Here is a 26,443-nt window from a genome sequence, read left to right on the forward strand (position 1 = left end):
GACATTTAGGCTTTGAAAGGGTTTTCTCCCAACATTATTTTGTGGGGGAGTGGAGAGGGAGTGGGTTTCAGGAAGTAAGAAGCAGCAGTACTGGGCAGTTTTTATGATCTGTATTACAGTAGCACCTGGAGGCCTTAATCAGGAGCAGGGAACACCAATTGCGCTAGGTGCTGTACAAATATAATACAAAAAACAGTCCCTGCCCCTAGAGAGCTTCAGCCCAAATCCTGAAAGGTATTACAATGGAAGTTAAGAGCATCTGGGCCTTCCAGCTTTGACAGCGAGAAGATGTGAGCAGGGTATAGAACACAAAACAAGGAGAGAAGGGTCACAACAGTTGGAACACAAGGCAGCAATTATTAGTAATATTTAGGCCATGCCAAGAGGCTCTAGCTGAACTCAAGGCCCAACTGTGCAAGGTGCTGTGCAAACACCTAGTGAGAGACAGTCCTTGCCCCCAAAGAGCTTCAGATCTAAACAAAAATAAGGGTGAGAGAAATTAAAAAACCACAATCCCCACTTTGCACAAGGGGCAATAGGGCAAAGAGCACGACATGCCCAAGGTCACCAGGAACTGGGCCCACATCTCCTGATCCCCAGTCCAGCACACTAACCATGGACCCAGTCCCCCACCCTCGAAGAGCTGCAGAGAGATGAGTAGGAGGCCGTCCTAGCAAAGTACGTCATTGCCCATGAAACATTACAGAAAGAGCGAGTCTCTGGCTGACAGCACACGCAGGTGCAGAGGGACAGAATAACCCATCACTCAGGCCTAGTCAAACACGTACATCTGGGCCCTACTTCCCCATACGGCTCCGGGCTCCATCATGACAGAGAGACAGCCAGGCCAAATTAGAGCGAGTGGCATTGGACCCGGAACATGTGGTCACAGCGCCACTCAAGTTTGGCTCCATTATGACAGGGGTGGTCGGGCCAAATCGGGGGGCCCCTCAAATTTGGGCCCAAGGCACATGCCTAGTTTGCCTACGCCTTAATCCAGCCCTGCAGATAGGTCCGCACGGTGCATGATAACACTTACATAGGTGTCGTGGTCGTAAATCTCCACAACGATGTTGGGGGGGACATCGGCAACATTCTGGGGATCCCCGAAGATCTCGACCTCGTAGAAGATGAGAGTCTGGTCCCAGGTGGGATTCAAGGTGTTCTTCACCACCACCGTCTTCTGGCTTTGGTGGAGGAAGGAGACGGTGGCGTACGGATCTGCAGCGAAGGGAGGTGGGGAGTTAGGGAAATCACAGGAGTGTATAAACAGGGCTATGTCTGTCCATACTGGAAACAGGAATGGGAGGAAAGGGCAATACGAAGTTCAACGTGTAGCAAAATCCGTGATGAGCCACTGAGTACTACAGTCTTCTAGAAAGCCCTAGGCTGCTCCCATCTCTCCTGGCTCCACAATGGCCAAAATGCTGCTGTCCAAGGATCTACTGTATATACTGTATATACACTAGTGCCTCTCACCCAAGGCTCTGAAAGTACTTTACAGGCACTGGGAACTAACCTGAGGCAGTACAGCCCAGCCCAGCGGGTAGGGCACCTGACTGGGCGTGAGGAGACCTGGGCTCTTCCCAGCTCTGCTGCTCACATGAACCTGGGCGAGTCACCACTCTTTGCCTCAGTTTCCCCATCTGTCATGATGATCACCTTCTTTAGTGAGGTTTCAGACTAGCAGTCGTGTTAGTCTGTATCCGCAAAAAGAAAAGGAGGACTTGTGGCACCTTAGAGACTCACCAATTTATTTAAGCATAAGCTTTCGTGAGCTACAGCTCACTTCATCGGACGCATACTGTGGAAAATGTAGCTCATGAAAGCTTATGCTCAAATAAACCTGTGAGTCTCTAAGGTGCCACAAGTCCCCCTTTTCTTCTTTAGTAAGATGCTTTGAGCTCTATGGATAAAAAGTGCTAGGGGATGCTATTATCTAGCTCCAGCGGCTTAATGGCTCTAAGAGTGGCTGCCTATGCTAGGAAGTGCAGGTTCAGGTCCCAGCGGGGTGAGGAGGTTATTAGCAGCTGGTCTGCCGGCGCAGATGTGCGGCTTGGGCTGAGGCCCTGGGCTGGCAGAAGTAAAGACGACGCCTGTGTTATGTGGAAGCTCAGATGACCCTACGGTTCCCTTCTGGCCTTAAAATTGACAAGACATTAATGCTGGCTATGAAGCTAGAGGTTGTTCTACGTCTCTCCTCCAGTACATCGGGGCTTATAACCCTCTAACAAAGTGGTGAGTCAGACTGCAGCAGCCACGTGGGTAAGCAGAACAGTCACTAGCTCCCGCGTGGATATGGAGGGGAACACGTGTCTCACTGAGACTGGGTAAATTGTCATAGGCTAAGATGGAGGCAGTTCTGCCTTCATTGCTGGGTGGCTGGCCAGCAGCAGCCACTCTCCAGCCGCCCAGGTCTGAAGGCAGGGCCACCGCCCGCAGCAGTGCAGAAGTGAGGGTGGCCTGGCATAGTTACTTAGCTCTGGAAGGATCTGCACTGATGCCGCAAAAGCTATGTCCAGTACCAAGAGTGGTGGTGTGGGGGTTGTCACAGCCTGAAATATTTTCAAAAGGAGGCCCAGCAAAAAAAGTTTGAGTTCCCCAGGCTAAGCTCCTAGACTTTCAGAGCACGGACTTTCTTCTTGGAATAGGCCCCAAAAAGAAACAGAAGATACCTCAGCTGAGCATGCAGGCAACAGACCCTCTAGCATAACAGCCTCACCCCTTTTGCCTAGTGCAGTGCATTGTTGAGATCAGGTGTGAAGACAAGTCCCACTGTAACCTGCACCCTTAGCTTGCTGGACTGGGAGAAGGAGCTAAGGAGTGCCTAGTGGGCCAGACAGCAAGCAAGGCAATTAACACCTGAAACATGTTATTTGTCACCACTGTAGCATCATCCCTCCCAAGCAGCTTCACAAAGTCCATATTCCAAACTTTCCCCCTGAAATGCAGCCAACTCTGGGGAAATGCCTCCCAATCATCAACAGTGCCATGGGAATACAACAGGGAAGAGTATTTTGGCCAAGGGCACCCTGATGGATTGAAAATTCGCCAAAGGATTCTCAGGACAGGACGAGTGCCCATTAAGGTCTCACCTGTAAGACCTTAGAGCAAACGTTATCATTCATTATCTGGTAGCACCAAGAGATCCCAGCCAGGGGCCAGGGTCCCATTGTGCTTGACCGTGCATACAACAAAAAAGACAGCCTCAGCCCCAAAAAGCTCATGCTCTAACTTGCTTGCAAATCAATTTATCTACCTCAAAAGGACTGAGTAAGCACCCCAGTGAATCCAACCCAGAGAGGCAGGGAGCAATGGCTTTCTAAGCCCACGGCTTCACCCACCAGAAAACTGGGGACAGATTAAGCAGCGTTGTGTGTACTGTACTCTCTCTCCCGCACGCTCCTTAGTCCTGCCCCGCCTTTGTTGAATTCCCAGCTGATGCAGCTGTGTTTAATGAGCTGGGCTTTTTGCGATGCCACGGGCTACACTACAGCATGGACAGAACCTTTTCCACTTGTGCACTTTTTTCCAGGACAAGGAAGGCAGCAGAATCCATTACAATAAACAAAAAAACATGTGTTTGGGCCTGGGTTTAAAAAAAAGCAGGGGGGGGGAATTGTCTTTATAAAGCCCTTTTGTTTGGACCCTTGTGTGTGTGGCAGGGTTTATTTTTGTAACGGTGTAAAGTGCCTTTAATGAACTCTGCTTTGTTAAAGCAAGTGAGATCATAAGTACGCATTGTAACATTTTGTTGCTCATGTTGTCTTTGGCTGCGTTTTTCCTAAGGAAGGGACTCCCTCTCTTCCCAGCCAATCAGGAGACATGAAATCACCCCCTCAAAGCCGGTCTGAGTTTTATTTTAGACAACAAACTCATTGTGGAGGCAGAGAGGAGAAAAGATTTGGGTGGACTCTGACACTATTTGATTGTTCACTCTTTCCCACCTCTTCCCTCCTGTTTCAAAATAAAGGGTGAAATAACACCAAAGATCCCCACCCTTCCCCCTACCAGAGTCAAAAAGCTGCAAAAGGAATAGAAGGAATATGTTGGTGGCTCAGTGCAGGGCTACCACAGCCTTCTGGCTTCTAAAGCTGCTAGGGAACCCGGTTCTGTGTTTTAATACAAAGGCAGTGAGTGTCTCTTGTCTAATGGTGAGCACTGGGGACTGGGTGTCATGACTCCTGAGTTCTATTTCTACTCTACTGTTGCACAGGCTCAGTCAGATGGAATCTTCAGAGAATTCAGCTGCCAAACTCTAACAAGTCTCCACTGAGCATGTGCGAATGAAGACTTATAGCTCAGCCATATTTGGGTGTATGATCACAGAGATGGCCGACAGCATAGCCCTGACACCAGGACGATCCCCTGGCAAATCTCAAGTCCTTGCCCCAAAACATGGGAGCATCTCAATGAAATGATCATGAAAAAAAACCCTGTAACATGTCTCTTTCCCCAGCCTCTTTCTGGAAAAAAAAACATTTTTGCAGAAAGTTTAAAAAAAAAAATTCAGCCTGAGGCATGGAAAATTTCAGCCAAAACTGTTATGATTTGGCAAATTTATAAGAAACTGAAAACAGGGCCTTCTAATGGGAAGTGTTGGGCAACCTTAATGATAGACAGTGCTACCAGCCCCACTGAGAATACAGACAAGTGTTTATTATCACATAAAATGCTCCATATTTCTCAGGATATAAAACACCACTCACCTCGCTTCTAGTTGGGATGAAATCCTTCATGATAGGCACATTTTAGTACAATTAAAAAGACAGGATACAGATGCTCTTAATCCCATGAAAATCTGGTTTGAGTCCCAGCTCCTTTAAGAAAAACACCCCTAGCCTTTCAATTCCCGCACCTCCTATCCAAAGTTTCCAGGGTGGACAGACTGCTCTGATTTAGTGTTTGGTAGTAAAAATAAATACTAAAGATTTTATAGATGTGCCAGTGTCAGGTATTTTCTTTTCCAACTGGCTTTTCACTCAATTCTTTCATTCACAATAAACACGACGTGAGCCGGGCCTCCCCCTTCAGAGAGGTTCTTTGGTTCACAACAAGCCCAGGAGCTTAAACTCCCTGTTTCTTTGTTGGAAGGAAGAGGAGGATGGTCGGAGGGAAGGGAGCAGAGGAGGGATTCAGGGGTTAAGTGGGGAATGGAAAAAGTGATGTTCTTTCTTCATCCCATTCCAATCTGATCTTAATTTGTACAGTCGCTGGTGTTTTGTTAACATTAAAGTTCCCAGGCCAGACTTCCAGAAGGAATTCCCTTTCAGATCTCCCTCAACGCTATTAAACAAACAAAAAGAAAGAAAGAAAAAGAAAAAGGAAGATGGACAGAGGAGGAGAAAGCCGAGATACCAATATCTCTGCCCGTTATGAAAGATGGGGCCTACAGGTTGCCAACTCTCCAGGACTGGCCTGGAGTCTTCAGGAATTAAAGATTAATCTTTAATTAAAGATGATGTCACGTGATGAAATCTCCAGGAATATGTCCAACCTGAACTGGCAACCCTAGACCTAGTGCAGCTCTCACATGATACATTAACAAAAAGGGCATGGCACCTCTCTGGAGAGATCATCGGCAGGTCTCGGGTTGGTGTCAGCAGCTGCTAGGGGCTTGTTTCCACCAAGAACGCTCTGTTAAACCCCTTTTGAATGAACACCCCCCTTGAGGGGCAGGCTGCCTGCATGTGCTCTGGGGTCTCTGACAGGATTAGATGTGCTCTGTTAGCATCCTGCACCTCCTTCTCCCCTCCTCATTCGTCTCATGCAGCCATAATGGCACTGGAGTCATTTCCGACCCACAGTGGGTTATGGGCGAGGGGAATCAGAGCCCTGCTCTACAGATGCACAGGGTCATCTGCTCCTGTTTACACCACTGTAAATCCAGCCAGTCCAATTAATGCAGGTGTCACAGGGCAGGCTCTCTCCCACTCTGGGGTCCCTTAGAGTCTTGGAGGCTTCTTGCTTGTCAACACCTCTGGGTGTTTTGTTTTATTGATGTTACCACCACCAAATTCCCATCACAATCCCTGTGCAACATGTCTACCTACCGTGTCCTTTGACCCTCAGCCCTTCCTCCAGGAAGTGGGAGTGTTCTTTGCAGCCAGAGACCTAGCCTCCAACAGCCTCTGCTAGCACCCCCTCCCGTTGCATATCCTTCCTGTGCTTTTAACTAGCCTCCCCAGCTGGTGGGATAATTAGCTCATCAATGCCAAGTCTGCTTAGGCAATTAAGTACTCTCCACCTCCATCAAGTCTTTCCTGGTGGACTTAATTATTGCTGACGTGGTCAGCGTGCTGGGTCAGCTACGGGCTCTCAGCACTCTGTCCCACAGGGGTAAATAAAATGAGAATTTGGCAAATTGCTGAGTGCAACTCGCTGCTGAGAGGCTGATACAAAGGGCCGTGTTGTGATCTCTGTTACCTTGGTGGTAACTCGACTGAAGCTAATTGAATTTCTCTGGATTTGCACTGGCCAGCATCTCTGAGAACAGCATTTGTTCCCTGGGACACCCTGGAGAGGCTTCCTGCTACCAGACAGCTGGCTGGTTCACTCAGAAGCTACTCCAAAGTCAGCTGTAGGCGTCTTGACAGCCTCCTCAGCAGGATGACGCCGAGAGACGCTTACATATGGGAATCCTGTTCTCTCACCACTCCGATGTTGCTTTTGGTGTGGTGATAACCAGGGGTTGCATGCGCCCAGCTCAACTGTTCTCCTAACTCTTCCTCTGTCACCAGTCCCTGGTTTTACCTCTCCTCCCCTCTCACTGTTCTTGGCCTCAGTGACAGCTTGTGGCAGTGAGTTCCACCATCTAATTATACCCTGTGGGGGGTCAGTATCATTTCTCCTGTCTTACAGATGGGGTGTGCTGAGCCATAGAGAGGGTAAGTGACTTACCTGAGGTTATGCAGTACCTTTGTGGCAGCACTGGACTCAGACCTCTGGGAAAAAGTCCAAAGAGCCATGGTCTCTGCTTCTGCTGGGATCATCTGAGATGGGAGTTTGTGGTCTGTTCAAAAGAACTCAGAGACCCACGAAACTCCTCTCAGACCATCCAGTGGGAGAGACTTAGGCTTGCCACAGACGTTGGCCAGATCCACATGAGAGGCAGAAAGGCTCCAACCTCCATTACCTAACCTCCGATGACTGCATCCCTGTCAGCCCTCCCAGACAAAGGAGCCCCCCAGTGGGCATTCCACACTCAGATTCTGAAGCTAGCTCTAAGCCTTGAGGAATGGAGGAATGTCCATGCCATTACTGCACATGCCACGCTCTCTCCTTCCTCTGCAGAAAGAAATTGAAAATGGGAGAAAGTGGGTGTCCGCAGCAGCACAATGAAGGGATCCATGCGCGGTCTCTCCATTAATCTCAGTGCTGTGTTCACTCTGAAACTGAATAACAGCCACCTAAATGCCCACAGTGTGAACTGTTATTGATCAGTTTAAGGAAGGCGCAGGCAATGGGCTCCTTCAGTCAAATGCCCTGCTGCTTTGTCACAGCTGTGGCTCTCAGCCACATGGACTCAGCCAGAGAAGGACCCTGAAGACTTCCCTTGTAACTTACCCAGTCTGCTGCTCTGCTCTTCTTCAACAGCTGATTATTACTGCATATAGGACATCCCAGCTAAGAGTCCCAAAATACGTGGCAAGCATCACATGGGAATCACCAGACTGGATCAGCCCTGAGGTCCATCTGTTCCAGTATCCCATCTCTGACAGTGGCCAGCAGCAGATGCTGCAGAGAAATGTGTGACTAAACTCACTGTAGCAGATGTAGGATCACCTGTCCCCCATGAAGGCCTCATATTGATCCCTAATAGATAGAGATCAGCAGGATCCTGAAGCAGCAGGATTTCAAAAAAACTGGCATCAACTGTTATACTCTGGATGGTCTTGTTATCCATATAAATGTCCAGTCTCTCGTAGAGTCTTGCTACATGACATCCAGTAGCAGTGAGTTCCATCATCTAATTGTGCCTCACCAGACCCCAGGGGTAGGTCAGTTCATTATTCCCATTTTACAGATGGGTGAGCTCAGCAACAAAGGCGGGAAGTGACTTGCCCAAGGTCACACTGCAGACACATAATAAAGCTGGGGAGAGAACCCAGGCATCCTGACCCCCAGTTCCTACTTCTAACCATTAGACAACACTCCCCCCGCCTACAACTAGGCCTGGAACACAGGAATTGTGACCCTCATACCCTCCGCTCTAACCATTAGATCATACTCTTCAAGGTAGGCAGAACCTGTGGTGTGGTGATAGAGTTCCTAGCTGCAGTGGAGAGCTTAATAACATAGCAGTTTCTTGGTCAGGATGTCCTCTAGCCGCTGCTGAAAGCATGGCTCTCTGTGTTTATATCTTCACATGACATGGAGTCAAAAGTGAGTGAATCCCTCTCTCTAAATAAGGAGTAAAGGAAAGGAAAGAGGCCCCCAGGGTGGTGAGCGAGTGGGGAAAGTGGAAAGCCAGGGAGGAGGCCTGTGAAAGCTGCAGCAGGAAGGAGGCAGAGCCCTGTCTCAGCGCAGCAATGGAGCCCATGGCGCAAATGGTGCCGCTAGAGACGTTTGATTTTGCGGGATGTTTTGATCCTTGCTGGATCCGTAGATCTGAGTGATCCCAGGTGGCTTCTGGTTTAACAGAGAAAGCACAAGGACACCAGGTAAATGCTCTGATATTTGCCAAGGGTGATGCTGCTGTCCTATGTACCTTACCTCTCACTGGTGAGAAAAAGAAAGAATACTCCAAAGTGAAAGGCTTTTGATGCCCATTTCTTAGGCAGAGAGAATATTACATATGAAAGGGCCAAATTTATAGGAGGTGCCAGGAAGAAGGGGAAACAGCTGAGATTTTTACTCCTGCAGTTCATAGTCTTGCTGAACATTGCAAATATGGAATGTGACAATAAGAACTACTAAGAGACAGGATAGTTGTTGGTATAAGAGATATCAGTTTATCTGCACAGCTTCAGTTAGACCCAGATCTCAGAGTAGCAAAAGCTATAGCAAAAGTGAGACTGCAAGAAACCATAAGGAACAGCAGTGTGACTCACAAGCTAGCAGCCTGGCGGGGACGGGACGGGACTGTATCAAATAATATTGACACAGGAAAGAGAAAAGACCCAAATGTGAAAGGAGCAGTCAGACCGAATTTACAACCTAAGAACAGTGCACAAGTAGAGAGTGGGAGAGCAAAGACCCTTAGTAGGAGGGTAGCTTGGAAAAGCTGTGGAAGGTGTGGCAAGACACTAAGCCATAGCTGGCAACAATGGCCTGCTAAACAGATGGAATGTGGGAGAGGCCACAAAATGGGACAATATACAGGTTATCAAGAGTAGTGGGAACAGTTTAAGAGGGAAATGCTATTATCAGATGACGAATCCCTGATTCTGAGACTATATCCTCAATAGAGCAGGCAACACCTTGGTGCACAAGCTTGACTCTAAATGGTTGAAGCCTTAAATTCAAAATTGATACTTGGGCAGCAGTCACTGAAATTCCAAAAAAAATTATAACCGATCCCGGGATGAAGAAGATCTGCAAAGACTAAATAAGATTCTATGTGGGGCGAGTAACATTACATTGGATGGTTGAGGCCAATTCCTTGAGAAACTGGAGAAAGGATGGAAAGTTCTTCAACAAATAATATATATAGTACAAGGACTGACAACACCCCTTAAGCCAAATTCAGGGAAGGCATTACTCACCTAACCCAAATACAAAGATATTTCTGCTGGAAAGAGATTCCTGGGCATCACAAATCATTGTGGGGAAATTCTTACCAAGTATAACTCATTTAACAAAATCCTTAAGGGATCTCCTGAAAGGTCACAATATGTAGATCTGGGGGAGCACAAAACAAAATGCATTTCATAAAATAAAAGAACTATTGACAACTCCACCTGTTTTGGCACAATATTTGGTCAAGTATCCAACTATAGCAGCAGAGGATAAATACCGGAGAGGGAGAGGAATTATTTAAGCTCAGTACCAATGTGGACACAAGAACAAATGGATATAAACTGGCCACCAGGAAGTTTAGACTAGAAATTAGACGAAGGTTTCTAACCATAAGAGGAGTGAAGTTTTGGAACAGCCTTCCAAGGGAAGCAGTGGGGGCAAGAGATCTAACTGGCTTTAAGATTAAACTCGATAAGTTTGTGGAGGATATGTATGATGGGATAACATGGTTTTGGTAATTAAATATTCATGGTAAACAGGCCCAATGGCCTGTGATGGGATATTAGATGGGGTGGGATCTGAGTTACCCAGGAAAGGATTTTCTGTAGTATCTGGCTGATGAATCTTGCCCATATGCTCAGGGTTTAGCTGATCGCCATATTTGGGGTTGGGAAGGAATTTTCCTCCAGGGCAGATTGGAAGAGGCCCTGGAGGTTTTTCGCCTTCCTCTGTAGTATGGGGCACGGGTCACTTGCTGGAGGATTCTCTGCTCCTTGAAGTCTTTAAACCACGATTTGAGGACTTCAATAGCACAGACAGGTGAGAGGTTTTTTGCAGGAGTTGGTGGGTGAAATTCTGTGGCCTGCATTGTGCCGGAGGTCAGACTAGATGATCATAATGGTCCCTTCTGACCTAAATATCTATGAATCTATGAATTTATGGATGCATCTTCGTATGGTTCAGGAGAAGTGCGCACCCAGCCAGAAGGAGATCAGAGACCTGGTGCATTAATACCAAGAAGTGTCACAGAAACCGAGCAGCGGTGGAAAAGGAACTCTAGCAGTCACTTGGGCCGTGAACGGCTCAGTGCCTACCTGTTTGGCTTGAATTTTAATACAGAAAGAGACCACAAATGCTTAGTTGCATTATTGAGTTCAAAACAACTGGATGACCTTCCACCTAGGATTCAAAGATTTTGTCTATGGCGGATTCAATTTTCTCTCAACGCTGAACACAGATCAGGGAAAGCATTCAGAGAGGCAGACTTTCTACCTAGAGCCCCAGATGTGCAGCCACCAATGGAAGAGGAAAAGGCTTTAGAGAAAGATATCAAAGTCTAAACTGACCTTTTTCTGGCAGCAATTCCAGCATCTGCCAGCAGACTTCAGCAAATTAGAAGTGAACAACTAAAGGACGAGACCTGCCAGAAACTGACTCACCTCTGCCAAAGAGGGTGGGGTTGAAGAAGTCAACTGCCAACAGACCTGCTACCATATTGGCAGAATCAAAATGACCTTCACATGACCAATGGCCTGCTTCTGCAGGGATGGTGCATTCTTATCCCCACAGTATTTCAGAAAGTGATGCTCTCCAAATCTGAGAGGGACAACAAGGTATAAACAAATCCAGGGCAAGACCCCAAGAATCGATATGGTGGCCCAGTCTGAGTAGGCAAATTAAGACCTTAGTAGAGGGCTGCAAGGGCAAGATATGTAACAAGAGCGGGAAACAATCACCAGGACCGCTACTCTCCACAGAACTACCTGACAGACCTTGTGTAAGCGGGGGAATAGTCCCACTATTGTGGGGAACTTTCCTGGCTTCTGCACTACCCCAGTGAAGTGGGTTAGCAAAAGGATCTGAGTCCTCGCTCCCACTTCCTTTACCCAGTGGCCTCCCTGTCCTGGAGGACTCCCCTTTCACTCTCCTGTCTGGCAGAGTCCTTGTAACCCCAACAAGGCTGGGCCCAGGATTCCTGGGGGGCTCGACCCCCAACCCTGCTGTGGTCACCTAGGACAGGGGCCAGGGTGTCCCCACTCCGGGGTACTCTCTCTGCACTGGGCACTTCTCTGACCCACTGACCATTATATACAATTTAAAGCAAATGCAAGTTATTTAATCAACAACTAATTTTAAAAAGAATAAGGGAAAATGGGAAAGGTGAAAGGAAACACATCACCCCGCTCTGTGGCAGGGAACATCACAAACAGTGTCTCTGGAACGTCAGGGCAGTTCACAGTCTGCTCCTTGTAAGTCCCAGGCCCCTTCTCCGGCCCTGGCTGTGCTGTAGGGATGCTGTGGGTTGGACACTCGCTCTGGTGGTGGCCTCACGCTCTCAGGCTCTAGGTGGTAGGACCCTTCTTCCCGGTGTCGCCCCCGCCCTGTCGGGGTTACAGTCCAAGCCTGGCCCAGCCTCTTGGCTGAGGCGTCTCCCTGGGCTGGGCCTGCTGCCCAGGGTCCCCTCGCTCCCCCCAGCTGCTCACCGCACCCAGCTCCGGACTGCTCCAGCCCCAGCTCCACCACTCTGTCTCTGCACTGCTGCTGCTCTGCCCCCAGCCCCCTGGGCTGCTTCTCTGGCCCCTCTGGCTCCGGTTGCTGCAGCTCTGCTCCCAGGACAGGTCTGCTCTGCAGGCTGCTTCTGTGACTCTGCTCCCAGCACAGACCTGCTTCCTGGGCTGCTTTTCTGGCCCCTCTGGCTCTGATTGCTGCAGCTTTCTCCCCATGGCAAGTCTGCTCTCTCTGGGCTGTGCCTCTGGCTTTGGGGCTGCAGCTCTGCTCCCAGGACAGGGGCTGCTCTCTCTGGATCTGGCCCAGCTCTGCTCCCCTCCTCAGCTTGGGCCCCTGCTTTCTCCTTAGCTCGGCCCCACTCGGTCTGACCCAGGCAATTCCAGCTCACACCAAGGATGGGACCTCCCTGGCCTCCTGACTCCCTAATTAGCGTGCCCGCCCTGTCATTCAGGCTGACCTGGAGCATTGGCCTCTCCCCATTGTTCCTGGGAGCTGTCAGCCTCAGGGTCCTGATTCCCCATCGACCCTTCCCCCTTTTTAGTACTGGGAGCTAGAAACTAAAACACCCCCACTGAATGTGAGTAAGGGGGCAACAGCCCCCTTACACTTGGCAGCAACTAGCCAGAGATTTGTTTTTCTGTAAAGGACAAACATATGTAATTGTAGTTGATTATTTCTCCAGATATATTGACTTGGCTATACTTACACAGACCTCATTGGCACAGGTCATCCAGAAACTCAAGTCAATGTTTGCAAGACATGGAGTTTCTGAAGTCCTTATATCTGATAACAGGCCTCAGTTTATCTCTGAAACATTCCTAGAATTTGCAGAGAACTTGGATTCTGAACTTCACACTAGTAGTGCATATTACCCCCAGAGCAATGGGGAGGTGGAGAGAGCAGGACAGACTTTAAAAGGATGTTTGCAAAAATCAGTGGAGCTGTATAAAGCACTCCTGGTATATCAGCCAACACCTCTTGCGTCTGAACTATCTCCAGCAGAACTTCTAATGGGAAGATGAGTAAGGGCATCTTCACCTGTGGCATCACTACAACTTAGCCCTAAGTGGCCCGATCTGAAGGAATTTTGAAAACTGGGGGCGGAAATAAAAATGTGTCAATCACAAAACTTCAGTGTTCCACACAGAACAAAAGCGCTGCTTGAACTGAGAGCAGGCCACAAAGTTTGGCTGAAAAGCTCTCAGACATTTGGAGCTGTTTAGAACTTGGCAGACGCTCCCAGTTCCTACCTAGTGGAGACTCCAAAAGAACTTCGGATTCTTCAATATTTCCCAACACAACAAAGAAGGGATCTGGGACCTACACTGTCCGGAAGTGAGCCCTGTCCACTGGGAACTTTATGCACAATCTCAATACAAGTGAGTAAATGCTCTGGAAGACTGATCAGAGCCCCCAAAGACTTGATCTTTAGAATACTGCTCCGGACCAAGTAAATGCCATTGACAAGGGGACATGGTAGTGTAAATAGTTTAAAGGAATCTAATGTTTACTTTGGACTCTTGTGTGCATATACTTTGGTGTATAATTTAAGTTTCAATCGTTTATTATTAAGCACGGGAGGTGTGAAGTGGTTATAGAGTTCCTGGTCTTGTACAGTTACCGGAGACGATCAGGATGTGTTGCAGCGGGGAGCTTAAACATAGGAACTTCCTGATTAGGGAGTTCTCTCCTTGCTGCTTGCATGGCTCTTTGTGCCTCACATTACAGAGCCATAGTAGATCACAGGATGTGGGAAGCCTAAGAGAGGAGCACCCAAATCAGAGCATCATTTAGACCGGGAAGGATCAAGTGTAAAGCAATGTCGGTGCAGAAATGCTCGTTATCTGCCCTGTATCCTTTCATTTCCTCCATGCGCATCAGGGGAGCCTGACACTTATTACTGGTCAGTGCAGAGGGGACTATCACCAGCTCTCAGTCTTATCTGCCTTCACGTGTAGACTCTTATCCACACTGGTGCGGGCGCACGCACAGGGACTGGCAGAATCAAGGTAGCACACTGCTTTAAACATCCCTGTCTTCATTTCTTTTTAAAACCACCGAGCTCTCTGCTCTCCAGCTGTGCCACAGGCTTTCAACATAAGCCTGCATCTGTGAGCAGGGACCATTAGCAAAGCAAAAGCGACATGATTCAGGAGTGACCCGGGTCGACTGTGGTTTCTGGCTGCTTTCTCACAGAAGATTCTTGAAAGTCTGACTCCTTCTCTGATGGGAATCAGGCTACTCACTCCTGTTTCCTTGGGAAAACCTCCTGCATCTATCTTCTGTTGCACAGCAGCACAAACCCCCTTTTATTTCAATCTGTACCAACAATTACCCATAGAGCACTGAAGGCTGCCTTATGGATCCCTGGTCTAAGCTACCGTGCTAACTTGGAATTAAATTGTGTGCCCATACGAGCATCTGTGCTTACCTGAAAAACTGTCCTTGTCCATGGCGATCAGATCCCGAGCTTGGTATATGTAGCAACGCAGGTGGTATCTGCTTCCATCTTTATTGAGAAACAGGGGGAGAAAAAAGCATTCAGTTCTGCACCGCTGAAGTGCTGGAAAATCTGTGATAACTACACACGGGGCTTGAATGTTTCCTTGGATCCAGGGTGTCATGTCTTGGGCCTAAGGAAGCCAATCAAGAGTAGCACCATCCACAGCAATGGAGTTACTCCAGATTTACACCAGAGCAGAATCTGGCCTGCCTATTGTATATCACCTGGTGAATGGTCTAGTCTAGCCTTTGAGTTGTGAAAACCATTTTTTTGGTCCTACTACAATCGCATGGGAAATGCACCAGCTCCCTGCACTGTCCCAGTGGACCATACACTTACTGGGGCAAAACTTGCCTTAGGAGCTGGGCGGGGTACCTGCAGGGAGCAGAAGGAGGTGCTCCATAGAGGGATCCTCTACCCTAAGGCCTCACAGTTAGCTACACATCGCACATATCTTGAGAGTCGGTGCATCCACCTAGCTGTGGATGTAATGGCATAGGTTGCACCCCGATCCGCATTCCCTTTGCTGTTCTCAGCTTTTTCACCGAACAAAAACGTCCTTCCAGGCACAGGACCCCTGTGTGGCAGAGGATCTGTCGTGAACTTCCAGTAGGGGGCACCATAGCAGCACTTCACTGAACAACTCGGCAGATGTTCATAGATTCATAGACTCAAAGGCCTCTTGGTAAGCTGTTCCAACTTGTTTATTTCCCTCAATGTTATAAATTTACATCTTATTTCCAGTCTGAAATTTGTCTAGCTTCAACTTCCAGCCATTGGACCATGTTAGACCTTTGTCTGCTAGACTTGAAGAGCCCACTGTTAAATATTTGCTACCCATGCAGGAACTTATAGAGTGTGATCAAGTCACCCCGTAACCTTCTCTTTATTAAGCTAAATAGTTTGAGCTCTTTGAGTCTATCACCATAAGGCATGTTTCTAATCCTTTAATCATTTGCGTGACTCTTCTCTGAACTCTTTCCAGTTCATCGACACCCTTTAGTTGTGGGCACCAGAGCTGGACACAGGATGCCAGCAGCAGTTGCCAAATACAGAGGTAATATAATCACTCTACTTCTACACAAGATTCCCTGTTTACACACCCAAGGATTGCGTTGGCCCTTTGGTCACAGCGTTGCACTAGGAGCTCACGTTCAGCTGACAGGAAACTTTTTTGAAATCTCAAAATTTTTCCCAGTTTCCCACCTAGATCCACTTTCAGCATCTTCACAGCAAGCTTTAGGATCACAGAAGCATAGAAATGTCGGGCTGGAAGGAACCTCAAGGAGTCATCTAGCCCAGCCTCCTGTGCTGAGGCAGGACCAAGTAAACCTAAACCATGCCTGACAGCTGTTTGTCTAATCTGTTCTTTAAAACCTTCGATGATGGGGATTCAACAACCTCCCTTGGAAGTCTTGCTGTCATGATGAATATCTAGCCTCATCTATACTACAAATGCTAACAGCTACACCAGCAGAGCCCCCTAGTGCACACACAGTGTATGCTGACAGAAAGAGTTTTTCTGCCAGCAGAATACCCCCACCACACTGAGGGACATTATCTGCGCTGACAGAAGCACTCTTCTGTTGACATAATTGGGGTTGAGATTTCCTGGAATCTATGTCACCAGAGTGTGAGTGGGGTTTTTAACACCCCTGACTGACATAGCTGTGCCAGTGTAGTGTAGACCTGGCCCTAGGCACCTTTTTAAAATGCGGATCCTGGTCTTATTAGCCCTTATATAAACAAATCTACATTCAATCCCAGCCTCTTCCTTTTGGTCTGCTTTCTCTGGTGCCTCGACTCATCCCGACAGCGGGTGAGCCCCCAGGGAGCAGATATTACAAGGCTTTCGTCAGTGGCAAAAAAAACCACAAAAACAAAAATTGCCATCCGCACCTCAATATTGTACACCATGGAAAGAGGGTCTCGTTTAGACAAACGTGATACACCAGCATGTTGAGCACACCTATGTCAAGGCCCAGTCGAGACTGCTGCGTTGCTCTGCTCAGGATGGAAATGAGCTGAACCTTCAGGTACTGGGGAATGGACGTGAGGTAAACTGGGGTATTTACACCTAGGGTGAAATTCACCCCTGTGCAGAGAGACAAGCACAAACCCCAGGCACCTTCTGGGCTTCACTGGATCTCAGGTGGTGCCTGGGCCTTGGGAATTTCACCCCTACATCCTAGATGACTTACAGTCAAATATGCAGGAGATGGTGGGTCTGTTTACACCGAAGCTCAAGGTCGAAACCGATTTTCCATCATCGCTCTTGTCGTCTGTCACGCCCCCCTGAAGGAGAAATAGACGTAACATGAGTCCCGCAGAGCCCAGCTTTTGAATAACCCTCTTTTGGACGCAGGGCCATCCCAAGGGGGGTGCAGGGCCTGGAACATAGGCACTGAGTTTCTAATCTGCCGGGGGGTGGGGGGGGCTCCCCACTGGCTCAGCCCAGGCCCCACCCCCACTCCACCACTTCCCCCAAGGCCCCACCCCTACCCTGCTTTTTCCCACATGGACTCTGCCCCACCCCTTCCCGCTCTTGCCCCACCCTGCCTCTTACCTCCCCCCGCAGTTCCACCCCCTCCCCTGAGCATGCTTGGCCCTCGCTCCTCTCCGCTCCCCAGCACCTCCTGACACCACGAAACATCTGATCCACGGCAGGCGGTAGGCGCTGAGAGGGAAGCAGAGGTGCTGATCAGTGGGGCCCGCTGGCGGGCAGAAGGTGCTGGGAGAGGGGGAGGTTTTGGTGGGGGGCTCCTCCTCGTCCCCCCCTCGCCCACCTGCCGCTAGCCGCTCACCTCCCCATTCGCCTCCTCACCTGCCTGCCTCCCCGCCTACCTCCTCACAACTTTATAGAAGTGCGAGGCCCCCCAGAGCACAGGGCAGTCTCCCCAATTCGCCACACCCAAGGGATGGCTCCAGTTGGACGTGACGGTCCGTGACATAAAACAAGGACAGCCGCTGCCCAGAAGACCTTACAGTCTAAATGGGCCATGTGCTGAGAAATGAGCAGTCTAGCCTAGATCCCATCTATCTCAGGTACCGCCCCTCCTTAAGGCAGTATCTTAGTGCTTCATTATTTTTAAGGTATTTAACCTCTCCATGAGGTAAGGCAGTGCTCTTAATCTCATTTTACTGTCACACAGAGAAGCTAAGCAACTTGCACCGAGAAAGACTGAGGAGAAACAAGGACTTAAACCCAGGTCTCCCAACTGCTAGGCTACTGCTCTATGCACCAGACCATCTAATAGAGCAATTGACATAGGACTTGATTAATGAAGAACTAAAGGAAGGTAATATAATTCATGCTAATCAACACGGCTGTATGGAAAACAGATCCTGTCAAACTAACTTGCTATGTTTTTCTGATGAAATTACAAAGTTTGGTTGATAACGGTAACAGCATTGACACAATAGATTTAGACTCAAAATGAATTGTAAACGGGGAATCATCATCAAGGAGGTGTGTTTCTAATGGCGTCCCCCAGGGATTCGTTCTTGTCCCTACACCATTTAACATGTTTAGCAATGATCTGGAAGAGAACATGAAATCATCACTGATAGAGTTTGCAGAGGACACAAAAATTGGGGAAGTGGTAAATAGTGGGAAGGGCATGTTAGTGATACAGAGTGATCTGATCACTTGGTAAGCTGGGTGCAAGGAAACAATATTTGTTTTAATATAGCTAAGTATAAATATAGACATCTAAGAAGTAGGGTTGCCAATTTTCTAATTGCACAAAACCAAACACCCTTACCCTATCCCGCCCCGACTCACTCCATCCCCCCTCCCCTCCATCGCTTGCTGTCCCCCACCCTCACTCACTTTCACTGGGCTGCGGCAGGGGTTGGTGTGCAGGAAGGGGTAAAGGCTCTGGCTGGGGGTGCAGGCTCTGCGGTGGGGCCAGAAATGAGGAGTTCAGAGTGCAGGAGGGGGGGTCCGGGCTGGGGCAGGGAGTTGGGGTGTGGGAGGAGGTGCAGGCTCCAGGAGGGAGTTTGGATGTGGGAGGGGTCTCAGGGCTGGGGCAGGGGGTTGGGGTGTGGGAGAAGGTGCAGGCTCTGGGAGGGGGTTCAGGGCTGGGGCAGGGGGTTGAGGTGCAGGCTCTGGGAGGGAGTTAGGGTACGGGAGGGGGTTACAACCTGGGGCTGGGGGTTGGGGTGCAGGAGTAGGTTTGGGGGGCGGGCTCCAGATGGGTGGTGCTGACCAAAGTCTGTCTGCTTATTTGACTCTACCCAGAAACTTCTTTACTCTAGAAATCAGGCTGGAATCTCTCTCACCCAAATAAGTTTTCTCATCAGGTTTCTGGTGCTTTGTGGCTTAGATTGGGGTTGGTGAACCAAGAGAATAGCATTTCTCCAAGGATTTCTGCTTCCCGCCTCATCGGAGACAATGAAACATGAAGATGTATGAAAATGAGAAAATATAATGAACAGAATTGAGTCAAACCTCCAAACAACCTTGTTGTTGGTTCAAATCTCACCCAAACCAGCTGACCCAAAGTTAACATTTGTAACCAGCTGGTGACATACCTACGGCTTCGTTGCTATAATTTAGGGTAGCACTGCTTAGGGGCCTCACCTCAGGTCAGGACCTCACTCTGCTAGACACTACATAGGCGCATAGTAAGAAAGTGTCATTGCCCCAACAGCTTACAACCTAAATAGACCAGAGGTAGGAAGGAAAATGACTTGCTCAGGGTCCCAGAGCAAGCCAGCGTCAGAGCCAGGAACAGATCCCAGGTCTATTGAGATGCAATCCAACACCTTAGCCCCTGGACCATGCTGCCTCTCTGACTTCCTGCATGTCACTATCCTGCACACTGCGATCACGTCGAACTTGACAGCTAAAGCAGGGATAGAACCCAGATTCTCTTATTTCTGGAGCACCGGCCCCAACCCTTGAGCAAACAGAAAATCGCAGATGGCAGTATAAGGCCTCTGACACACAGATGAGCAGTTCTGACCCCATCCATCAGAGCCCGGTGCATCACAATGTTATTGTACAACCCAGAAAAAAAGCAATGCACGTAAGCGGCCCTTCAGTCGCATTGTTCTGTTTGAACGATCTCACAGCACGGGTAGTTAAAGTGTTGCACTAAGTCCCCTTGTGAGTAAAATTAATGGAGTATGAATTTTGTTAATGGTGATACAGATGGTGTCAAATGCAGTGAAATACTCCACTCGCTGCTTGAAAGGATCCTTGCCTAACCTGGGCCAATGCTTTTTCCTCTTCTTGTTTTTGCATGCGCGCACCAGCCCTTTATCACCTCCTAATTGCCATATGTGACTTGAAATATTTAGTTGCAGGAAAAGGTGCATAAAGATAACTTCCTGGCTAGCATCAATCAGATCCTTAAATATTTCCAATTATCAAATGTTTGGGAAAGACGGGAGGGAGATATTTGAAAATAGGGCTGAGATGGATTTTCCAGAGCCATGGGGCGCCCGGGCCCAAAAATGCGTCAAAGAACTTAGGTGGTCTGCAGAGCCCTTTCTTCTTTCCCAAAAGCTCCAGGGCAGGAATAGTCATTACCAGGGCATTGTCTGCAGATCAAGCGCTGGGGTTTGCGGTGCAACTTATTTACAATAATTAAGTCATGCAGAGTTTTTAAAAGCTTACCTCCTTTTCTTTCCCTTTTACCCCCCACCCCCATCTCTCTCAACCCCTCCTCCCCAGCCTCCCAGCTAGGTTTCCTTAGCGTGGAGAAAAACGCAAAGCCCCAGCCTCTGTCTAAGGAATTTGCTGGGAGCTGAATAGTTCCACAGCTATTTTTATGACCTTTTCACCAAACATGCAGGATGGCCTGGCACGTGTCCTGCTGTTCGAAAGCTAGACGCTGCAAAAGTTCCCAATCCACACAGCGCTGTTGCGCGGTCACGCCGGGGAACAGAATCTGCCCCCGGCCCTACTCTGTTCCAGGGACGTAGCAGGCAAGGTCTGCACCAGGGCAGGGGGGACTGGGGAGCCCACGCAGGAAGGGCAAGCTCTGTGCAAATGGCAAAAGAGGACCCCTGTATCCCAACACAGGGAGGAGGGTTTGGTGTGGCTCAGAGAAGGGACACATCCATGGGCCTGATCCAATGGCAAGACACCCTTGAGAATGAATGTGCTTGCTTAGAAAGAGCGGTGTGGTAACTTAACTGTGGGTAACTAGGTTATTATTACCCTCTGAGGAAGGACGGCAAACCCGAGCAGCTGAGGCAGTCTGTGTTGCTGGGAAATTCGTAGTGTAGGCAGGGAACTGTGCAGCCTGAAAAAACCCTGGTTAGGAGGGAGAAAGACACGTGTCTCCACCCAGGAAAGGTGATGGCTGAGGAACCAGAAGCCTGAAAATGGATCCCCTGGCTGGACGACAGAGGGGGAATACAGGTGCTGCTGCTCTGAACCATGACACACCAAACTTGTAATCTAATCAAAAAAAGGTATCAAGGTCGTTTGACAGGATCTATTTTATATAAACCCATGTTGATTGGCATTAATTATATTACCCTCCTTTAATTCATTATTAATCATGCCCATTATCAGCCACTCCATTATCTGGTCTGAGATTGAGGTCAGACTGACAGGCCTATAACTACCCGGGTCACTCTGTTTACCCTCTTTAAATATTGGCACAACATTAACTTTCTTCCAGTCTTCTGGAACTTCCCTCGTGCTCCAAGACTTATTGAAAATCAGCATTAACAGTCCAGTGAGTACCTACGCCAGCTCTTCTAAAACTCTTGGGAACAAATTAAACAGATCTGCGGATTTTAAAATGTCTAACATTAGTAGCTGCTGTTTAACACCCTCCAAGAGATACTAGTGGAATGGAAAGTGTGTTATCATATGATATGACAACATCATAACAGAAACACTGAAGAATATACTGTAGTTCTGTATGGAACAATGCTATACTGGCCTGAGGCAGGGAACAGCATTGGGTAGGACCCACCAGGCCTTTTCCATCACTAAATTCAAGGGCCTGACCCTCCAGCTTTATTGCAGGTCACACTCCTGTCAACCCTGAAGCCCCATTGCTTCAGACCTTTATAACTCGATTGGAGAGTGGTTCAGGAGAATGCCCTGTAGGGAACAATCCTGCATTGGCTAGGGAGAGAAGGACTGGAATTAGCCCATTGGCCTTTTCCATCTCTGAATTCCCGGACCCTTGCTGGAGCTCGCAATGGGAGCTGGTTCAGGGCAGTTAGCGGGAAATGATCCTGTATCAGCAGCTATCAGTTGCCCAGTAAAGTGCTGCTGAAAGCGTGTCATCCTCTCTGAATTTCCTTTAAGGCTTAGGCGTGGACGATGCACAGAAAAACAGGTAAAGAGGCAAATGGTCCCCAGTCCCCCGACTGTCCATCATCCCCGCAGACAACAACAAGCCCAAGTGAACGGCATGTATCATTACTCGTATAACACACTGGTGAGTCGGCCAAGATGGCCAATTGAGGGCCTTGGCCACTCTGGGCAAGTGTTCTCTTAGCAGAAGAAGCTTATGGGGCAGCTGCCCTCTTTCCCACCCCACCAGAGATTGAAGCAGGCACCTCCCCGTGTCACAGCTGGAGGTACTGGATTAATGAGTAATATATGGGCCAGGAGGTCTCATAAGGGATTGTCCCAGCGAGCAGAGTGGCCCAAAGGAGGGAAAGTTTTGCCTCTTAAGGAAACAGCTGGCTCTGCCTGCGCTGTGCGAATGTATTTGTCTAAGGCCTTGGCAGAACGTCCTGTTCCTGAGGTGGTTGAGGGGACCTCGTCCCAAGACACGGGTGGCTGTAGGGAGGGCTCCTGAGAACTGCTGGGAAAGCAGGCCAGGCCCCCCAGAAAAGAGCCCCTTGTGGAGTGGAAAGCAGAGGGGCGAGTGAAGGGTTAATGTTTAGCTATTCCACCTGGAAGCAGGCGGGGCACACCCTGACTGTTTCCTAGAAGCAATGCACACATTGCTCTATCCAAGGACAAGGGCTAGATATGAACCATGAGAACTTGATTGTTTGGACAGCAACTGTGGGAGGCTTTTTTAGCCTGGGCTCAAGGCCTGAGAACCAGGATTGTAGTAGATAGAGGATGGTAACTAAGCATATGAATCAACGTCATACATTCCTTTGTGTAGCAGTGTGTAATGCTTAGGGGGAGAAATATAATAAAAGGAGAAGGTGGAAGGCGGGGGGGCGGAACAGCCCATCTCCGCTGACCAGCCTGTTTGCTTGCATAAAGCTGTGTTCTGTCTCATCACTGAACCGCCACAGGCGAGTCCATCGGCGGGAAGATGGATCAGTGCTTTGCGAGAGTGGGAGGCAGCATCGGAGGCAGCCGTGTGACAGGCCCAACGGGAGCCCTCCGTCTGTCAGCCAACTGGCGGCAGGCGAGTGCCAGGGCAGCCAGAAGCCAGCACCACGTGATGAAATAGTCCCTACAGCGGGTGCATGCGGCCCGGCTCTGGCCAACAGCACCCTGTGTGTGGCCGGGGCCGCTAGCCCCAGCACGAGTCTGAGCGGGCGCAGAGGCAGAGCGGCCTGCACCTCTCGTTAATGGCCATCGGAAGTGGTTTGGATGGGTGTGTAGGTGTGAAATCGGAGGCTGTGCATAGAAACGTGTGTGTGTGTGTTACACAGAGAGAGAGAGGATCCAAGGAAAGCACATTAGTGAGGATACAATCTGGCTCTCCCTACCTTCTAGCGTAATGAGGCATGTTTCCCTCCTCAGCATGAGGCGGAGGGAGATGGAGTTGCCGTGGCTACTCCCGGGCTCAGCAACGGCTGCCTGGCCTTTCACAGGCCTCAGGCTCTCGAGCCATGGCCCGGCAGCCAGTAGTGGCCAGGGCACCGCTGCCAGGTCACCCATGGAGCTGCTTTCATCCCGAAGGCAGAGCAGCTGCCGTCTACAAGCAGAGGCACTTCCTGCAGGCAGTCACCCAGTGTGGGTCTGGATTAGGCTACCTGGGGCAAAGGCCCTGGGCGCTATTCAGTGCCCTGCGTGGCAGCTTCTTGCCTTTCACCGAGGGGTCGTTCTGCAGAGTAAATTAACCGGGCACCAAGGCTGGAGCAGGAGGCAAAACAGAAGCTGCACAGTGACCTGGAGAGAGCAGAGCGGTGTGGGCTCTGTCTTACTGCGCATGCCTCCTGTGCCCATCATCCGTCTGTCTCATGTACTAATGTGGTTTCACCAACAAGCGAGCCGCACCCCAAGCAGACAGTGCAGGCCCAGGGGGCTGTGTGGGGAGAAGCACAGTAGCATTAAAATCCTGAGACTGGTTTGGTTTCTATCAATCACTGGCAATTTCTGTTATGCAGATGCCACTTTCCTCCTGCTGATGCCCCCTCTTCCACCCTGAGATCTGCCTGGAACTCATGGGTTTGGCAGGCTATGGGGACCACACACACTCCCCAAACCTGCCCCACCCACTGAAAGAATAAGCTAGAAACTCCCAAGGATGAAACCAGCTGGGCCCCCCTTCCCGCCTTTGCTCACTGCCTCCTGACTTCAGTGGCGAACTTGTCTGATCGGAATATCAGGATTAGGATCACTGCCCACAGCTGAGAGCCATGTACAGGGCCAGTCCTGTTCCCAGTGAGCTCAAATGCACAGATCCCATTAACTCCCAGGCTCTATATGAACTGAGAACTCAGCATAATTTCCAGTTGGCCGGGTAACCTATGGACACAGATCTCTAGAAGCAGACTGGAGAAGTAGGAAGGAGCTAACCAGCCCGGCTGATTGACCCTCTACCATCACACACAGGGGTTGCTCCCTTGACACATCCTGCCTGGCTCCGTGCTAAGAACCTGGTCCACTAACCGCACCATTGCCTGTTCACACCATTAGTGTCTGGATCGAAGGGGAATTCTTTTTTTCTTTTCTCCCAGAGATGGAACTGCCATGAAACAGCAGGAAACGGCATGGCTGGTTTGTCAAAGCAGCCTTGAAACATGCATTCGCTGGCAAACATGTAGGGAAGGCAGCTTGTTCAGAGTTGTTCCCTGAGCTCTTTTGCACACAGTACAATTAATGGCCTTTCTGAAAGCAGGATTCTCAGCCCTGGAGACCTCTCGCTGGTGCGTTTTCCTCACTGTCCCGGCCAGCATGGCTCTACCATATGCCCTGCCATGGGAAGACAGCTCGTGCGTCTCGGAGGCCCATTCAAAGCATGTGCTTTTGGCTAAGTCAGCCAGTTATTACCAGCTGCAGCTGAGGGGTTTTGGAGGCAGAAGCTGCTAGGAAATGGAGTGAGGTCACCTGGTAGCTACTTGTGGCTTTGGGTCACCACAAAGCAGGCAGGGATTAAAACCAGTGACCTGGAGGTGAACATCTCCAGGACCAAGGACCGGGTTGCTCCTGATCCTCCAACATGCTGAGTATGGCCAGTGTGGTGCCATGAGGCTGAGGAATTCAGCACCCACCATTGTGTTAGAATTTCCCACAGGAGCCTAAGGAAGACAGCTGCCAGCTCCGATTGAATTCCAACACCAATTGGGAACCAATCTCTCTTAGTCCCCTTTGCGGTCCCAGCCCTGGTGTTTAATGTGGTTTCAATGATGATGCAGATGATTATACAGTTCACCAAGGCAGACATGGTGGTAACGGGCCAAAGTGACGCACAAATCAGCTAGAGCAGTGAAGACTGTGGCCCAGAAACCCCAAAGTAGCATACACACATTCTTGTATCAAAGACAAATTCCTTCTGGTCATGTTTGGTATGATCTTCCTGTTGGAAAACAACCCTTGTAAATAGTTCAGTAAATCTGTGCCGGGTGCTGGCTTGTTTCGTTCCCCTTTGCACTTCAGTGCTCACTGGGCTTCAGTTTCCCTGCAACAACATGACGCTCCATAATTTGACCGTCTCGGGGAAGCTACACCACAACCACAGCAGGGCACAGAAGCATGGCGCAAAGAACCCAGCAGGTAGCGGGAATTTGATGGAACAGGCAGAAGGGCCTTCGAGAGGCACTATAGTCAAGTGCCTTCCCAGCTCCAACACTGGCAGGCAGCCAGGGTAAACCCAAAGTTAGCAGATGCATCTCCACTGCTGGCCCAGCAGCTATAGCCTCTTGGCTCCAATGGGCTTTGGACCATCCTAACACTTGGCAGTGCCCTGTAGAGGAGCCAAGTTCAGTTCCCCGTTCTGGCTTCCTCCTCCTGTTGTATTTTTGCCTTTCGTTTTACAACAGGGACCCCTCTGACCAGGTGAAGAAACCACAGAAATCAGAGCGGGAAAAGATCTACAAGGTCATCCAGCCCTGCGCATTGTGGATGCTTTCCACGGTGCATTTACTAATGTTCTGTCCAGGGTGGTTTAAAAAAATGAAGCTTCCAAAATTTCTCTTGGGGAGACTGTTCCAAAGCCTACAACATCTCACCGCCTTCAGAGTCTTCCTAATATTCCACCTAAGCTTTCCCTTTCTTCCTTTAAATTTACCCCATTACTCTTATTTATTCTCTGCTGTATTATGCTAAATCCCTCTTTCTACTCGCGGTCTTTCCCCTTCAAACATATGCAGACTTGTTTCCTCAGTTTGGCACAGAAAAGCTACAGCAGGAATTCTGTCTGGTTGATTTTGGTCCAGAAGTTGATCCTCCTGGAGTAGGGCTGTCTACATTTGACTTTTTGCTGTAGGAGGCAATTACTACAACCCCACTTCATGGTGATGACACTGATGCCTCCTGGCATGACATCATCCGTATTCCTCCCCAGAGATAGCTGCATTTGAGAGGCAGGGGAATGAACCCTAAAGCACCCAGGGGCTCTGAGCTTTCCGGATGGAAGA

At 49.3% G+C, this 26,443-nt stretch overlaps 1 protein-coding gene across 4 annotated transcripts in view; it reads right to left on the bottom strand.

The window, feature by feature from the left end:
* Window positions 1–26,443, bottom strand: part of DYSF (dysferlin) — a 304,075-nt gene that overhangs the window by 107,371 nt on the left and 170,261 nt on the right. For all 4 annotated transcript variants that reach the window (XM_073343024.1, XM_073343025.1, XM_073343023.1 and 1 more), the window contains exons 30-32: window positions 16,894–16,987; window positions 14,621–14,698; window positions 1,040–1,221 (exon numbers count right to left, since the gene is read on the bottom strand). In XM_073343024.1, the coding sequence (XP_073199125.1) occupies window positions 1,040–1,221; window positions 14,621–14,698; window positions 16,894–16,987 (354 nt within the window). The remainder of the gene's footprint in view (window positions 1–1,039; window positions 1,222–14,620; window positions 14,699–16,893; window positions 16,988–26,443) is intronic.

This window comes from Lepidochelys kempii, chromosome 4 (assembly GCF_965140265.1).
Source record: "Lepidochelys kempii isolate rLepKem1 chromosome 4, rLepKem1.hap2, whole genome shotgun sequence".
Taxonomy (NCBI): Eukaryota; Metazoa; Chordata; order Testudines; family Cheloniidae; genus Lepidochelys; species Lepidochelys kempii.